General features: G+C 46.5%; 1 protein-coding gene across 1 annotated transcript in view; it reads left to right on the forward strand.

Moving 5' to 3' along the window:
• The window catches only part of Etl1 (SWI/SNF-related, matrix-associated actin-dependent regulator of chromatin, subfamily a, containing DEAD/H box 1), a 226,228-nt gene that overhangs the window by 20,548 nt on the left and 187,022 nt on the right, over nucleotides 1-18,658 (forward strand). Inside the window, exons 3-4 of the mRNA XM_045753686.2 lie at nucleotides 12,597-12,701; nucleotides 14,449-14,718. Of these exons, the coding sequence (XP_045609642.2) occupies nucleotides 12,597-12,701; nucleotides 14,449-14,718 (375 nt within the window). The remainder of the gene's footprint in view (nucleotides 1-12,596; nucleotides 12,702-14,448; nucleotides 14,719-18,658) is intronic.

Below are 18,658 nucleotides of genomic sequence, written 5' to 3' on the forward strand. Positions count from 1 at the left end.
AGGGGCTGTGCGGGAGCCTGAACTTCGCGATGGTGGTCTACCCGCCGGGTCGGGTTTGGCTTCGACGGCTGTTCTGGTTCCTTCGGGGTTCCCCCTTCCGCCTCTCTCGCGATCGCAGAGTTCGACCCCCGGGGGACTTGCGTCGGTTGCTGCGTCACCGGCTTCCTCTTCGGGTTTTTCGGGGTTCAGTGCCTTGGCGCCTACCCGAGCCCTCGCTCGATGTGTACACGGATGCGTCGTCTCTCGGCTGGGGTTTTGTGACCAGTGCTCACCAGGCCGGCCAGGGGCGTTGGTATCCGTCCTTCCGTCGAGCTCACAGTACGGTGCGGGAGTTCGCGGCAGTGTGGTTTGCTCTGGGGAGGATTCGGGTGGCCCGCGGATCGACGATTCGGCTCCATTCGGACTGCTCTCCGGTGGTTCATTGCCTGAACCGTGGGGGTTCGATGCGGTGCTTGTCTCTTTGGGGTTGGTCGCTTCGGGTGACTCGTCTGCTGAGTTCTCGGGGTTTGGCTCTCCTGGCGGTTCACGTACGGGGCGTGTCCAACGTCTTGGCCGACGCCCTGTCTCGCTTCGTTCCCCTCTCCACGGAGTGGACGGTCGACGACGAGTCCTTCCGTTGGCTTTGCCAGACGTTCGGGCGCCCCGAGGTGGACCTCTTCGCGTCGGCGTGGTCGCGGCGTCTTCCCGTTTATGCGGCGCCCTTCCCCGATTGCGAGGCCGTCGGGGTCGATGCCTTTCGGCTCGACTGGTCGAGGTGGGGGTTCCTGTACCTCTTTCCCCCGGTTCGGCTGTTGCTCCAGGTCCTGACTCGCTTAGAGACTTACCGGGGGAGAGTTGTCCTTCTGGCCCCTTGGTGGCCGGCCCAGCCTTGGTTTCAGGCGCTGGTTGCTCGGTGTCCGAACCCGAGGGTTTTCCCGCGGCTCCGCCTCTTTCAGCAGATCGGGCCGGTACGTCACGTAGCTGGTTCGATCTTCTCCTCGAGTCTTCGCGTATGGTTTTTTTGACTCGAGTCTATCATCATCTCTATGGTGATCAGGTGGCCTCCTTGTTGGTGTCCCACCTGATGGCTTCTTCTCGGCGGCAGTATGTAGTTTCCTGGCGGTCCTTCCGTTTCTTTTTGCGTCTTCGTCGTGTTAGCTCCTTGTCTGTTCGGGTGGTCTTGTCCTTCCTCTCGTGGTTGTTTCAGGACCGTCATCTTATGCCTAACACTGTCGCTTCGTATCGTGCGGCGCTGGCGGAGCCGCTTCAGCTTGCTTTCGGTATCGATGTTACGTCTGCGCCGTTTCGCAAGCTGTCTCGTGCATTGTTTCACCTCCGGCCTGCTCATGCGTCGCCTGAGCCGTCCTGGTCTTTGGACAGAGTGCTCGCTTTCCTTTCATCTCCTCGTTTCGTTGTGGCCCCTTCGGTCCAGGATTGTTTTTCCAAGGCACTTTTCTTGTTGGCTTTGGCCTCTGGGGGTCGGGTAGGGGAGCTTCATGCTCTCCTCCGGCGCAGGGGTTTCTGCTCTTTTGGTCGTGGTGATAGTTTTGTTCGTTTGCAGCCGTCTCCTTCTTTTCTGGCGAAGAATGAGACTGCTGCGTTCCGGAGGGGTCCATGGGTGGTTGATGCTTGGTTGGTCAGGCCGGGGGTGCATTATGTTTTGTGTCCGGTTGCGGCGCTTCGCCGTTATTTGCGCGCCACAGCTTCTGTGTCCGGGGACGCGCTGTGGGTTGATCCGGTTTCCCTTCTTCCCTGTTCGCGGGTTCGGGTCTCTCAGGTCGTCCGCAGGGTTATTAGGTCTAGCCAGCCTGCGGTCTATCCCCGTGCCCATGACGTTCGTAAGTTCGCGGCTCTTGCTGCCGTCTTTGGGAATATGTCTTGGTCTGATATTCGGGCGCGGGAATTTTGGCGGTCGAACAGGGTCCTGGCTGCTCGTTACCTTGTGAATGTCCCTGGCCCTCGTCGGGCCTGTGTTGCTTTGGGTTGGCGGTTGCAGCCAGTTGTCTCGGCTTCGAGTTGAGGGGTGAGCGACGACCGCCTCCCGGGTAAGTCCCTCTTTTTCTGTCTGTGGGTAGTTAGCTCCGGGGAGCCGACGGGGCTCCCCCCAGAAAACCAGCGTTGAATGTAATGAAACGCCATTTTCTGGGTGAGTCCCGGAGGCTCCCCGGCATCCCTCCCTCCCTCCGGTCGGCGGTTTTTCGCGTTTTTGACATCCAGCCTCAAGAACTGAGGTGTGGGTAGCCGGCGCGGGGGGTCTGGGGCTCCCCCTTCCCCCTCCCGGGGAGGGGGGAGCTGCGCAGACAGCGGCGCGGCAGTGTGTGACGTCACACTAATTTGCTTGTTTTCGGTTGGGGAGTTCTATCCACTAGTTCGGTATTAGGTAGCAATTTTAACCAGAATAGGGGTTTGTTTTGGGGCGCTTACCTTTCTGGGTGCCTGTTCCGGTCGATGGCAGACATAGAATGCTTCCAACTACACGGGGGCTTCTATAGGCCATTGCTCCCCTTGCCTCTCTGAGGGGGCCCGGTTCTGGCCGTGGTCCCCGGTAGGCCTAAGAACTCCATACACATGACTGATGCCAAAGTCTGACATTAGCATATCAGCCTGGGATAGCTCCGGGGAGCCTCCGGGACTCGCCCAGAAAATGGCGTTTCATTACATTCAACGCTGGTTTTTTGGATATGTTACAAGGTTCCAGAGTCATTCTGGCTGGCAGTCAGTCCCTCATTTTTTAGTGGACTTTGTCTAGCTTTTGTCATTCCTGCATGTGTGAGTGGTGTGAGGTGTCGACCATGTTGCAGGTATTTCTTGGGGGACCTTTTTTTTTTGAGCCTCTCAATGACTGCCTGTTTGTGCCCCCCATGTTTTCTCGGGATATGGGTCTTGTGCAACTCCATTCCCAGGTTCTCCTGTTGTCAGCATAGCTCATGGTGGATGACCACTGCACCAGTCTACATTTGAGTTTTTCGTCTTACCTGGGACGCGGTCGGGTCAAGATACCTGCTCCGCACCTTCCCCCCCCCCCTCCCCCCATGCTGGGTACTGAGATGGAGACTCAGTCACCAGAAGACATGGCTACTTCTCACGGCGTTATTAACATGGCCTCTGAAAGCAGCCAGTCAGACGAGGAGGGCGAGTATCTAGAAGTTTTGACAAGGAATAAGAAGAAACGAAGAAGACAGGAGGCAAGGCGTAGTGTGGACAGTAATACACTTAACGGAAACGATAAGAGAATGAAGAACGACGCCGAGACTGATGCAGACAAACGGACGGAACGATGTGAGGAAGGTGAGGGTCAGCGGAGATGGAGGCTTCTCTTCCCTGCCTCATGCACGTTGGCCTATCATCAGAAGCTGCTGTGGACCGTCAAACTCGGAAGAGAACACCGCAAGTTCGAGCCCCTGCTGAAGGAAGGTGTAAACAGACCTTACTTAACGGTAGTTTCTTTGGAGGCAGTGACGTTTCTTAGCCAGCAAGGATATGATGGAATTCTTATGGAAATACCGGAGGGGAACGAGAAGCTGACGAAGGTAATTATCTATAAATACCCTCAGATTCTGGACCCCGAGTTTATACTCGACGACCAACGATTTGTGTGGGCCAAGCGTCACCTTATTAAAGGTGAAGCTAGGAGTCAGGTGGTGGCTCTAGTGAGAGGCGACGTACCCGAGAAAGTGTTCATCACCGGGGCTGGCTACAGGCATGTAGCAAAGTATGTGGAAGAGCCCATAATATGCCTGAAATGCTGCAGATGGGGGCATAAATCCTGGAGCTGTCAAAATGATCCACGATGTCGTTTCTGCGGAAAGTCTCACCTCTCTACTGTGTGTAGAAACAGACTGAATCTGGGTGAGAAAATAGTTCCCAGATGCTGCAACTGTGGAGGTGTTCACAATGCGAGCTCGGCTGTGTGTAGCAAGAGGCCGAGTATGGCTGTTCTCCGGCCGGTGAATGTTACAGAGCAAGCAAGAGCTCTTACCCAGACACCGGGAGCACAGCAAAACAGTCTGCCCCAAACAGTGCCAGTGAACCGGACGAATGCGTGGGTAAAGGAGTCACCTTTACTTAGGCAGGCTCCAGCAACAAGCAGCCACGCCACCACTCAGGACTCCGGCAGTGACAGTGTAACGGTGAGTGAAGTGGCTACTGTGGCTCAGAAAGAGGGTCATAATAATATGGTCAAGGAAGTGTGGGCTGAACTTAAAAAAGTTGGTGAGTTCCTCCAAAATCTGGGGCAGAGAATCGAGTCCATCGAGGCTAAATTAAACGTTCAGGAGGTCAAGGAAAATCACAAAACGGTGAAGGATAGTCAGGATATAGTGGTTGAGGACAAAAATGAAATATTGAGTGATGAAATGAAGGAAAGTGAAGTGTGTGTGAATGATGATAGTCGTAGGGAAAGGAAGAACCCTATAATTACACATAAAATGAAAGAATCATTTGGGCCAATAATGGACGTCTCAGGGCTGAAAAAATCTCTTGAGAATCGCAATGTCGCTTTTACTGGTGAACTTGGGAGGAGGTGGGAGATGTTATACAAGGTATGGCTATCATTTAGTGAACTTATTGGGATGACTTAGGCAATGAATTGATTAATAATGGATCACCCTAGACTGAAAGTGTTGTCATGGAATGTTAATGGTTTGAGAAACAGGGTTACAGATGTTCATTGTTATGTGATGGGAAATGATATTGATGTTGTAGCTCTCCAAGAGACAGGGGATAGGAATGAAGGCTTATTGAAATTAAATGGCTATAAAGGGTTTCACCTCTTCGCTGCAAATAACATCAGAGGCACGTCGATTTATGTTAAGAACTCCATACCAGCAGAGTTAGTAGAACCGCCATCAAAAACGCAAGGTATAGAGAGTGTCTGTGTTAAATTATCATTAAGGGAAGGGGAATTTATTGTAGTTAATTTGTATGTATCCAGGAACTGCTTCGACGCTAACTATTTACCTGACTGCATTTATACTAATCCTTCACTGGTCATTGGGGACCTTAATGCTCGGCACACAAGCCTTGGGACAGTAGGTAGTATTAATACTAATGGGGTCAAGTGGTTACAGTTTCTACAAGATCATCCAGATACCTGTCTCTTGGGAAACAATGAACCAACTCACATCAGGGGAGGACGGCTTGACTATGCCTGCGTTTTAAACTCTCAGGGGATTATGGGGGAGGCTCGGGTTGTTCGGGAACTACTTAGTGACCACTTTGCCTTGAACGTTGAATTACCACTGGGGAAAAAACAAGTCCACTTTCAAAGGAAAAGGCTAAATATTAATAAAGATATGAAAAATTACTTTATTCAAAATATGGGAGATTGGTATCAACATTACACGCCGCTCTGCGTTGATAGTTTTTACGAGGACATGGTCGAGAACATAGAGAAATTAGTACAGAGGGAAAATAACGGGGGCAGGGGAAGCAAGACACACGGACCTAAGAAATTTAAATATTCCAATGATCAGCAAGTCAAGGGATGGGAGAGAATGCTACGGAGTGCGCATAAAGCATGGTTAAAAAATGGAATGAGGGATGAAGAGAAAAATACAATGTTGGAAGTGGCTAGGGAATGCAGTCAGGTGAGGAAGGAGGCGTGGGACAGATACTGGCAAGAATTTGCTCAGTCCATTGGTAATACTAAGAACCTTAAAGACATATGGAGAGCAGTAAATAAAGTCAGGGGTTGTAAGACCAAATTCATTGCTCACTCAGATCCAGGGAAAGTTGCTAATGAGTTAGTAGATAAATGGGCAAGTGCTGCTGGTATGGAGTCCTTACCTGCAGACACGAGAGTCACCATTGAGTCATGGGAAAATATTAGAAATGGAGTAACTTTATGTGCCTTAAATACAAGATCTATAACATGCACTGAGATAACCCACGATGAGCTACTGGATGCTATAAAAAGTGGCAGTTCCACTGCTCCGGGAAAAGATGGAGTAACGTATGACATACTTAATTATTTAGCCGGTATGAAACCTAGTCCCTTACTTGATTTGTTTAATATGAGTTATAGAGAGGGAAAGTTACCAAGAAAATGGAAAGAGGCTGTCATCATTCCTATCCCTAAGTCAAACGGTGGCTACAGACCTGTCTCCTTAATATCCTGCTTTTGTAAAATGATGGAAAGGATTTTGTTAAATAGGCTACTCTACCTTGTAGGTGATAACATGTCCAGTAATCTCTTTGGTTTTATCAAAGGCAAAAGTACTGCGGATTGTCTCTTAAAGTGCTTGTCTAATGTGGATGACAATTGTAGAGTTTTTGTTGATCTACAAGGAGCGTTTGATAAAGCCAATGGGGAAGTAATCTTATACGAATTAGCCAATCTGGGAATAACAGGGAGATTGCTACACTGGATAAGGGATTATCTACAAGGCAGAAAAGGTCAGGTGTATTACCAGGGATACATGTCTGAGGAACGGAGGTTTCAGTTAGGTACCCCACAAGGGGGAGTATTAAGTCCCACCTTATTCAATGTATTAATGAACAGATTAGCATCAGAGATGTATCCTCCACGGGTCACGACGATCATATATGCTGATGACATTCTTATACAAGGCACTTCTGGGAACAAAATTCAAGATGCTCTTAACATACTTGGTACAACCTGTCACAAGTTAGGCTTAGTTATAAATGCAGATAAAACCAAATACGAGTATAGGAAACGAAGAAATATAACACTTACTCTAAATGGTGTGGAACTGAGCCGTGTACAGAAGTACAAGTATCTGGGCATGTATGTTGGATACACATGTGAGAGTAAAAATGCTGAAATAAATCATATCAGCACCTTATGTAAAGCCCGTCTGCATCCTCTAAAAGCACTGGCTTTTTCTGGTAAAGGTGTTGGGGTACCTATCTTGCGGATGTTATACATAAGCACTGTTCGATCCCTGATAGACTACGCAGCACCCGTATTGTCTTACACAGGCCAAGGCAGAATTCAAAAAATAGAGCTGATACAGAACGAGGCTATGAGGATTATTCTTGGATGTCAAAGAAATGCAATGATTGAAATAATGAGAATGGAATTAAATTTACAGAGTGTGTGTGATAGAGTCCGTGACATTAACACTAGAGTATCTATTCGTTTCATGCGGAGAAAAGGAGGGGATAAGCTGTTTGAGAGCGTTCAGACCTGCTTGAGTGACGTACACACTTCCAGGAAACTGAGGGAGACACGCTATACGAGAGGATTAGCTCATGACCTCAGGGAATACGACGTACTTGACTGCTGTAAACCCTCTCGACAGTGTAATATGTCTGCTCCCTGGAAAGTACAGAAAATAGACGTCGAAATTGTACCCCTCAAGGTGAAAAAGATTCATCATGAACCGGGACAATTACGGTGTTTGTATGGAAGCATGATATCTCGGTTACCAAGAGGCAACAGTTTACATGTATATTGCGACGGGTTGGTGGCGGAAGATGGCAGGGCAGGGTGTGGTGTCCTAATAAGGGATTATACGGAGTTTGGGACTGTGGACAGGATAATTGAACTCCGGCTTAGTAATTATATATCATCCACACAAGCTGAACTGCAGGCCATTCTGGCGTGTTTGGAGGAAGTACGTCATGACGACAAAAATGTTTTTGTATTTGTCGATAGCCGAGGAGCACTGGAGTCCTTAAACAGTCGAAACCCAGTCTTCATGTCTATAGTTGAGGACTGTAAGAGAAGAATAACTGAGATACAGCTGAAAGGTTATAGTGTGAAATTCATGTGGATTCCGTCTCATGTTGGAATAGTGCTCAACGAGGTGGCGGATGACTTGGCCAAACGTGCCACATCAAAACCACAAGTTGACATTGAATGTGAATTCACAATGAGACAAATAAGAAGCAAAATCAGAAATATTCAGGCACAGGCGGGAGTGGAGAGGAGAGAGATAATGTATGAGAGAAGTCAAACCATGCAACACTACATGTATGTGAGTCAAAACACCCATTTCACTTATGGTAAAAGGAGAAATGCTTGGAGTGACTCTGTGTACATGCGGCTCAGGCTTGGGTACAAATATTACTGGGAATATGGGATAGATGTTCATGGTAATGACACGAAGTGTAAACTATGTGGTATGTTAAGGTCTCACACCCTTGCCCATTATATTCTTGATTGTCCGTTGATTAATGTATATAGAAACACTGAGATAAGGACTGTTCCTGAACAAATAGCCTGGATGTGTCACAACGGAAAGGTTGATGATATTCTTGAGAGATATAAGAATTTTGCACCAAGATTGTAATATTTTGTTGAATTATCTGCAGGTGTCTTGCAAATTGTCTATACAGTATACCTAGGTCATAAAAGTATTTGTGTGTACGTCTGATACCATACTACTTGTGAGGGAGGAAATGTATATTTTTACCTCTCAGAATGTTTGGTAATGTGTTTATTTGTGATGTGTGTCTATGTATATATTAACACGTTGTACTGAATGGGGTGAGAATAGCTTGAGCTACCTCATCCCTTTGTGTGTATTTTACCTCAATAAACTTATTTCAATTTCAATTCAATTCAATACATTTGAGTTTTGTCATGCGCTTCCTGGGCATCCTTGAGCTGCATACCGATTTTCTCACAGAGGATGTCGGGGCACTCAGTGGGAGCCTCTTGCAGAGTTCATGGCCTCTGGTGTGACGGCGTCAGCTCTGCTTCCCAACCTGTATGCTTCTATTCTCCGGGAGGTGGTGGCCACATTCTTTGCCACCCGACTCAGGTGTTGACAGGCTGTGTTGCCCCATTTTCTGTATTCGGTGTTGGCCCTTGCTCTTCTCTCCACCTCCCTTTTCTCTGCTCCTGTTTCCTGAGGATGTCACTCAATATTTGTTATCTGTGGTGACTGCTAAGATAACCATGGACCTCCTGTGTGTTGGGGTGGTTGTTCTCGGTCTCTGAGGCAGTTTGGTAGGGCTGGGGTGGTGCCTGTTGTTGGTCAGGGTAGGCTATTTATGGTGCCAGATGCTGAGTCACAAGCACTTTCCTCGGCTAAAACTTATTTGTCTGATCGGCACAGTGCATGCTCCTTTTCGAATTCGGGCTCATGGGGATTCGTGTTGGCCCTTTTGATGTGGCAGTTGTGGGGTGGCTAGCTCATTTTGCCAACACTTGGTCCCATGATTCTTTGTTTTTTTGGTTTGTTTCCTCGAGCCTGCAGTGAAGTTGGTCAGTCTGTCCTCAATACAGGGATTCAGGCTTTACAGGGTAGGCTTCCTTGCCATGACTATGTCAGGTCATTTTGGAGTGGGTGATTTTGGGTGTGGTCAAAATGACTGCATCTCCTTGTTGGATTTCCTCCTCCTTCCCAGTCCTGAAATGGGACTTGCTGGAGCTCCGGTTCATCCTTGGTCTTTCTAGGTTGAACCTGGTCATTCCTTTCTGGATGACTACTTTGCTCAAGATCTGTCTTGTGCAGAAGGCGGGTGCTTGGATGATTTCCTTGGACCTCTGGGATGCATACTGGTGCATCCCAATACATATATAGGTTCAGGGATTGGTTAGGCTTTTTTGTGGGATGTCAAACTTAACACTTTCAGGTCCTCCCATACGGACTCATTTTACCTCCACACATGTTTTCAAGCCTGGCTTGGGTCGTGATGATCCATCTTCATTTGCATAGTGTTTGGATTTTGGCCTACCTTCGACTGGCTGATGTCGGCTCCTAGCCATCTGCATGTCTGCTAGCCAGGGATCTGGTTCTTTTCCAGCTCACCAGGTTTGGATTCCTTGTGAATTGCCAGAAGCCCCAATTGGTTTGGGACTTCCACAAAGTCCAAACCTGGACTTGGCTAGCCATGTCCAGGTTTGGACTTGGTTGGGCCTCATTTGGCACTCAGTCGGCATTACTTTCCCTGCCTCTAGTGGCCTTGACCTGGTTGCAGCATCACTGACTATTGGTGTTGAGTCAGCCTTGGGTGACTCAGTAGTTGCTTGAGTAGCTGTGCTTCAACTTTGCCATCCTAGGGTATCCCCTAGGCAGAGTTTGGCTTTGGAGGCTGTTGTGGTTTCTCCAGGGTAGCCCCTTTTGCCACTACGAAGAATGTTGGGTGCAGACTCTGTTGGCCCCTTGCCAGTTGCTGCATCACCAGTTTCCTCTTTGGGCTTTTAAAAATTTAGTCCCCCTAAGGTGCCAACCTTTGCCCTCGCTCGACATATTCACAGATGCCTCGGCTCTTGATTGGGGCTTTGTGACCAGTGCTACCCAGGCTGGCCAGGGTTATTGGTCTCCACCCCTTCGTCAGGCCGACCGTATGTTTCGGGAGTTTCCAGCCATGTGGCATGCTCTGTAGTGTGTTCAGAATCCTCTGGGCTCTGTGATCTGGCTCCATTTACACTATTTCCCCATGGTTCATAGACTCAACCTGGGGATTCACTTCGATCTCTGCCTCTTTGGAACTGGAGCATATCTGGAGTATACTTGGGGTAGGTTCCAGGTTTGGAACCTGGATCCACAAGCCTGGTTTGGGGCCAGGCACGATGTGTGATAACTTGGTCAAACATGCTGTTGCTTCGAGCGGCCCGCAGCCCCACATATCCACATACAATCCGGTTAGTCCGGCTGGATGCTACATGTAGCTCTTCTGCTGGGTTCCCAGGGTTTGAACCATCTACTGAGATTTTCATGCTGTGAATTCCATAGATATTTAAAACCACTCTATTTCCATCTGAGTACATATGTAATGTTTGGCAACAATGAACTACTGAATAAAATAAGCCAATGGATGTTATCTGGAGCAAATCTACTTCTTTCTCTTCTAGTCGTTCATTATTTTTGTTTGGTATTGCAGTTGCTTACCTCCTGAAGGAAAAAAAAGAGGCTGCTGTGGGTGGCACTCCCTTTCCTACTGTTTCCCTACCTTGACCACTTGTGTTGGGGTTAGGTTTGGAATCTGGCCCATTTTCTGTTTGTTGTGAAAGGGATCTAGGTACTATAATCTGGGGTCTCGGAGGTGCGAGTCTCAACTGCCTTTATAACCACCCTGTGGTAGGGTTCCCAGTGTGGGGGTCTTTTTTTTTCCAAGTTGGCTTGTTTTCTTGGCTTGTTTCCATGAACCTGCAGGATACCTCCTGGCATATTTCCATTCATCTGTGGTTCAGGGATTAACAGAGGTTTCAAGTAGAACACACAGATTACCCCTTTGAAGCCCACACCTTGGAGTTTAACTTGGGGTTTATGATGTTTACCAGATTTACTTGGGTGGTCCTTGACTTGCTCTATTTCAAGAGGATCAACATGCTGGTCTACTTCAGTGATGGGTTGCTCTGGGCTCTCGGCTTCCAGTATTGTCTGCTAGCCACCCTGATTCTTTATGAGTTGGCAGACTTCCCAGCTCTCTTGTAAAATACACTATCAGAAAATTTCAGTTGGTGCCAGCTCGGTCTGTTGGGTTATCTTGAGGTTATCTTGAGATGATTTCGGGGCTTTTTAGTGTCCCCGCGGCCCGGTCCTCAACCAGGCCTCCACCCCCAGGAAGCAGCCCGTGACAGCTGACTAACACCCAGGTACCTATTTACTGCTAGGTAACAGGGGCATAGGGTGAAAGAAACTCTGCCTCATTGTTTCTCGCCGGCCCCTGGGATCGAACCCAGGACCACAGGATCACAAGTCCAGCGTGCTGTCCGCTTGGCCGACCGGCTCCCTTTTGAAGTATGGGTTGCAGTATGGACCCCAGGACTCCCTCCTCGTCCATAGTCTACCTTACTTGGCTATTCCTTTGGGAGATCAGGTATACCCTGGAGTGGGTTCTGGGAGTTTTACTCCCCAAGTCATACCTGTGGCCATTCTTGTTTTGTGGTTGATGGTTTGCTTCAACTTTGCCTGCATGATTGCAAGCACACTGCACTTTGTGCTGATCAATGCTGCATTAGTGTAGGGACTATGTATTGTGGTCCACATTTGGTCTGAAGTTTGTCCAGAGTTGCTGCTTTACTCTTCAGGTGTTTGGTACCATATTATTTTCCTTCCAATGGGTCATGTCATTAATCTGCACAATAAAATAATCAACTCGAGAGATTGTGGGAGTAATATAATCCAGATTAGAAGTAGAGATGCTATAAGTGGTATTAGAGAATGCCTTGAGATCCATGAACCTTCTAGTATCAAATACAAGCTTTTCGTCCAAAAAAAATCTGGCACTTTGGATGAAATGTATAAAATATGGACTGGTGTATAAAATGTCTACTTTGTTGATTTTGATTTTGATCAAAAATCAAAAAATCAAAATCTACTCTATTGATTTTGTAGAGGACCTGAGAAAGAATACAATAGCCGAACCTATCTTTTCATAGGCCTGGTATAGTACATATATACTAAATTATGACTTAAGATTGAGTACTTTGGCTTAGAATTGCTTATTTATACCTTGGGTAGGTTAGGCTAGATTGATATTGAAGCCATTCGAGTTTTTGATATGCCCTTTAGTGCATCATTAGTACATCTGTTTACAGTACAGAAATTATGGGTAACATGACAGTAAAAATCTACTGGAGACACTTCCTGATATTTTGAATTGGGATTTGTTGGATTTGCTTTATCTTGTATTTCTTTCAATACATTATTTCTACAGTTTATATCAGTAAAGAATGTGCAATATTTTCTTTCCAGTGTCTCTTTTGAGGTATTTTCGTACTGAAGAGAGAAAATCTCACGGGAAGGAGAATTCTAAAGAATCGCCCACAAGGGAAAGCTCTACAGATTCTGATGACAGTGGTATGTTGTATTACCGATTTTTCTCGAGTAAAAACACCAAGTTGAGAGCACACATTATTTCAATTGTGATTTACCTCAAAAGGCTCCATCAAATCTTTAAAGAGAGACATAACTATCAACTTGTAAACTTAATATTTTAACTGTCAGTACTTGGCAGTCTTTCCAACCATGTATAATACTTTTAATATGGTTTATATTTTTGACACTTTTTCCATAATACATATAGCTGCACAGCAGAATTTCAGTTAGTAGGACATCTGTTATTGCTTCCAGTCACTTTTGTTCGAACAATGGATCTTGTAAAAATAAAATTATTTCACAAATTTTTTGTTATACAAAACTTTCTGGGGTAACACCCCACTGGCTCCCTGAAGTTATCTTGCCGAGATTGCTCCATATTAAAAGGTTGTATCAGTCATGGAAGTTCTGTTTGGCCTACTGGTGACCACAGCCAGAACTTGGACCCGTAAGAGAAGCCTTTGGGATTAAGTAACAATTTGCCACCCCACCAGGAAAGCATTCAAAAGTCAGTGAAGTTTTACAGACAACTGGAAGATTAACAGAAAAAGAAACCTCAAAACTGCCAAACAACCCAGCAAATGATTCACGCAGAACAAGGGATTCACTCAAACTAGCTGAAAACTCACTAATACTAATCGCCACCACCAGGTGGCCTGTCCCCGACCCGCAATTGGCTTCCCCTAACCAGCCAGTTCTACTGCTGATGCTACGTTGGACAGTTCTACCAGTAATTCTGTGGTCCCCTGGTCATGGGCAAGCCTCACCACATCATGCAAAGTGCTGGCCATCCTTGGACTATGTTTGTCTGGCAGGGAGGACATTTGCTTCTTGTAATTACCTAAGTGTAATTACCTAAGTGTAGTTACAGGATGAGAGCTACGCTCGTGGTGTCCCGTCTTCCCAGCACTCTTTTGTCATATAACAAAGTTTATATTATAATATATTTGTCAAAAAAAATATTTGTCATTTGTTGTGTTGTTTTAGTGTTACCTTCATGTGCATTTCCGCTAGAAAACCTCAAACCCTGCCCTAACCCTCATCTTGCTTGGTGATTCATCTAAAATGGAAAAATGTGGTAAATGCTGTTACTGCAGAAAGAATTCTAGGAAGCAGTCTGAATGTGAACAGTCACAGTAATGAGTTTGAGCTAATTTCAATAGATTTGATTATTTGTTTACATTGTTTGAAGAGTTTGGCAGTTTTGAGGCTTCAGTTCTTTTGATGCTGGTAGCAGTCTGTAATGCTTTGTTGACCTTTTGAATGCTTAACGATTGGGATGGTGGAATGTCACTCGTTCTGCACCTCTTTGAGGGAGCCAGGTTCTGGCTTTGCTTCCCTGGTAGGCTGAACCGAACTTCGGCAACTGATATGATTTAATACGGAGCAGACGCAGCAAGATAGCTTCAGGGAGCCATGGGGGATCAGCCAGAAAGAGGGGTAATTCATTGCAGTCAATGCTGCTTTTTTCAACATTCTGCTTGGAAAATTTGTCATAAATAATTGTATTAGTAAATGGTAAATTAATTTAAATTGTAATTATTATTATCATGATTTCTTCTGTTGTTTTGTTGTTAATCTTATCCCCTTTTCTTTCCTATGGTAAAAATTACACCATTTACAGCATAGTTAAGATGATTCACTACATTTGTTCTAAAGCTGAAACTTAATATGTTGGTGCAATTATTAGAATATTAGTGGTGAGTATATACTGAATTTTCTATTTCAGCTGAGGAGTCAACTAGTCCAGTTTTAAAATCTAGAATTCCAAGTAAGAAGTTCCGTGTTGGTTCTTCTAGCGATTCTCCCCTAACACCAAAAGCTCGAAAACCCTCAACAATTACACTAATAAATAAACCATCGACTATTGTTTCATTTCTTCATTCGGGTGCCTTAGCCAAGGCAAAAAGATTGGACCAATGTAAGCAGCTATCAAAGGATGCAGATTCAAGTGACGAGGAAATCTCAGCACAGCAGAGAAACGCCGATAATAATGAAGGTGTGTTTTTATCTTGTGGTTTACCTTGTGTTACAAGGATTAAGTGTCTCATGTGGCTTGTTCTCTGAACAGGTGTCCTGGATGTGGGGTGGGGGGGGGAGGTCTTGTCAACTAGGCTGTTAGATGCAGTTGCTCACAGCCTTACATGAATCACAGCCTGGTTGATCAGGTATCCTTTGGAGGTGTTTATCCTTTCCTTTTCTGTGTTTTTCAAGTTCTCATATGAATGCTGTGAGAGGGCAGCTAGTTATGCAGCCTATGTTTAGAGAGTGTTAAAGAGTCTTGGGCATTGATGTTATTAGTGTATCCAATGCACCTCTGATTTTCAGCGGAGCTATTTTGCACTTCCTGCGATGTCTCCTGGTCTCAAGAAGTCATTTCTGTGAGCAGATTTGAAAACAGTTGCTCTTAACATTTTCCAAGTCTAAACTGTTATGTAATGTATCTCTCATGCATGCACTCTAGAGTCTACAGATTTTTAAATTTTAAGTTGTCCCAATTATTTAGATGTTTCATTGAGTGGATTTGGAAAGTTAAAGATCTTTGCATTCTCTTGGTTAGCAATTTTTTTTGTGCAACAATACTCCACTGGCCACTGTACTGCACTGCACTAACTGTGATATCATGGATGAGCCACCCTATATATCAGTTAGTACAGCTGTTAGTTTGATAGTACAGTACAGTATATTGAAAGTTTCAAAACTCCCACGGGTACACTGGGCCCATGTCTTGTTTCTCAAGACTAGTAAACTACTGTAATTATCAAAAATTATGTTCATGCAACTGCCACCCCTCGGAGCTGCTGGGACTAGCATCTCCGAGCACCAAACTCAGCGCCCTTAAATTGCTCAAGTTCCTCTGTTCCATTATGGCTAAAGTATGTTAAATACAATGTTTTTTCTGGGGGGGGGGGGGCCTCGTCAGCTCTCTGAAGCTAACTGAATTGATATGTGCTTTATTAGTTTGAGGTCATCAGTCACTTGGAGTTCTAAGCATACCAGGGACCACAAGCCAGAACCTGGTCCCCCTCAGAGATGCACAGGGAGCAATGGTGTATGAGCACTTAAGATGTAAAGTATGACATATTTCGCCATCGACCGGGGCAGTAACCCAGAAAGATAGACGAACCAAAATAAACAACTAGTCAGGTAAAATTACAACCTACAGGCCGAAAGAGCAAAGAACTCCCAAATGAAAAGAAATTAGGAAACTAACAACTTTGCACACAAACCAGTACTCCCGCTCGTTAATGGACTCCCCCCCACCCCACCTTCCCGACAAGGGGAAGGGGGAACAGGCTCAGGTGACCCCACGGTCCACTCCTCAGTTCTCATATGATGTGCTTGGCGGTTGGACGTCACCTCTGGCCTCGCTCTCCTGTCTGGATTTTGCCCTGTGTGGTTGTGCCAGCTGTGTGTTTGGTGTGGTGGCCAGGTGTTCTGAGTACTTGGAGCTGCATGCACCCTGGGTAACCTTCCCAGGGTGCTCCGTAAGTACTACCATTGCGGGTCAGAGTTGATTTTCCGAGGCGTTTGAAACTCGCTTCCCATTTGAGGGCTTCATTGCTTGAAGTAGTCTCCCTTTGGGTACGTTGGGGGTCTTGGAGTTTCCTGTCTTGCCCTGTGTAGGGGAGCGTTATGGGCTGGAGTGGTGCTGTGGCTTGGGCAGTCTGCTTACACCTGTGCGACGGCTGATGTTTCTTTCCAACTGCCAAGAAAATGCTTGGGGTGTTGTTTCAGGGGCTTGTCTCTTTCTTCATATTGGGTTCATCGCCCTGTTTTGATGGATGAGGTCAGCTTAGTGGCTTATTAGGCCTGCCTAGGTTGTGTTGGCTCTCCTCCTACATTGTCCCCAAGCTTTCACCACTGCTACTGGTAGTCAGTTTACCTGCTTTCAAGCAAGGGGTCTTCCGGCTTAGCGGGCCACAGTGCCTGGGCTTCCAGGCACTTTGGAAGTGCCTGGAAGTGTCCATTTCAATTCCTCTTTTCATGTTATCCACTTCAGTCCGGTATTGTTTTCTCAGGCCATTGTTTCTGGGGTTTCTTGCCTTTGGTTGTTGCATGGGGAAGTTTCATATTCTCCTTTGGTGCCAGTGGTTTTGTTCTTTTGGCCGGGGGGGGGGGCTTATGCTCGTTTGCAGCTGGCTCTTTCTTTTCTAGCGAGGAATGAGTCGGTTGGCTTCCAGAGGGGTCTGTTTGTTGTTTATGTTTGGTTGGTTCAGCCAAGCGTGCATCATGTACTGTGTCTGGTGGCAGCTCTTCGTTACTATCTTTGTACAACTGGTTTCGTTTCCATGGACTCGTTGTAGGTTGATTCAGTTTCCCTAGTTCCCTGTTCTAGGGCTTATATTTCTCAGGTAATTCTTAATGTTATCAAGTCTAGCCAGCCTGCAGTCTTCCTTCGTGGAACAGCTCTCTCGGCTGTTTTTGCTATGTCGTGGGCTGATATTCGGATGTGGGTGGTTTGGAGGTCAAATAGGGTCCTGGCAGCCAGTTAACTCATTAATGTTCCCAGTCCTCGGTGGTCTTGTGCGGCCTTGGGTCATGTGTTGTGGCCAATGGTTTATTCTTCTTCTCCTTGATGCCTGTGATGCTCCCTCCTCCTTGGTAGGTGTCCAGTTTTCTTCCTTCTCAAGGAGTAGATAGCTTTAGGAAGCCATAAAGGGCTCCCCAAGAAAACCAGCATTGAATATAATGAAATGCTTATTTCTGGGTGAGCTCAGGTGGCCTGACACCCGCACTTTCCCAGGGCGTTGGGAGTATTTCCATCATCATAGAATTAGAGGTGGAATAGTTGACTGCTTGATACCTGCTTGATGGGGTTCTGGGAGTTCTTCTACTCCCCAAGCCCGGCCCGAGGCCAGGCTCGACTTGTGAGAGTTTGGTCCACCAGGCTGTTGCTTGGAGAGGCCCGCAGGGCCACATACCCACCACAGCCCGGCTGATCTGGAACTACTCTTAGAAAACAGTCCAGTTTTCTCTTGAAGATGTCCACGGTTGTTCCGGCAATATTTCTTATAGTCGCTGGGAGGACGTTGAACAACCGCGGACCTCTGATGTTTATACAGTGCTCTCTGATTGTGCCTATGGCACCTCTGCTGTTCACTGGTTCACTGACCCGGGCTGCCTCACTCCTATCCCCAAGTGGGAAGTGGGGGGTGAGCGAGCTAGTGCTAGTTTGGTGTAATTTTGATCATTTGTTTACATTGTTGGGGAAGTTCTTTTCGTGGTTTTTGAAGCTGTAGTCTTGCTTCTGACCATGCAGTTGTTTTGTTTTGCTATTTTTTGGGTGCCTTCCCTGGTGATAGCATACATGACTAAACTCGTAGAAATTTAATCGTAATGGCTGTTGCTCCATGCACCTCGCTGAGGGAAACCACAGGCTCTGGCTTGTGGTCCATGGTAGGCGAAAATAGAACTTCATGACTGATGGTACCTAAGTAGCTTACACTACATCAGATATAGTAGCTTCAGGGAGCTACCGGGACACCCCCAGAAATGGGCGTTTCATTACATTCAATGCTGGATTTTTCAAGGCTCTGCCTCTTTCAGCAAATTGGCCTGGTGACTTACATTGCTGATTTGGCCTTCTCCTCTGCTCTGCATCTGGGGTTTCTGATGCAAGTCTAGTCACCATTTGCATGGTGAGCAGGTAGTTGGAATATTGGTGTCCAACCTGAGTCTGTCTTCATTGTGACAGTATGAAGAACTTTGCCTGGTACTTATTTTGCCTCTTTCTTCCCCTTTTCATCCTTCTTCAGTGTTGGGTCTACTGGTTTTCTTGTCTTTGTCTTAGTTTTTTTGGATCAGCATCTTGGGTCTAATATTGTCACCTCTTATTGTTCGGAGTTGGCAGAGCCGCTATTACTTGTAGTTGGCGTTGATACTGCTTCAGCATCGCTTCACATGTTGTCTAGGGCATTTTTTCACCTCCGGCTGGC

This window comes from Procambarus clarkii, chromosome 33, assembly GCF_040958095.1.
Source record: "Procambarus clarkii isolate CNS0578487 chromosome 33, FALCON_Pclarkii_2.0, whole genome shotgun sequence".
Lineage (NCBI taxonomy): Eukaryota > Metazoa > Arthropoda > Malacostraca > Decapoda > Cambaridae > Procambarus > Procambarus clarkii.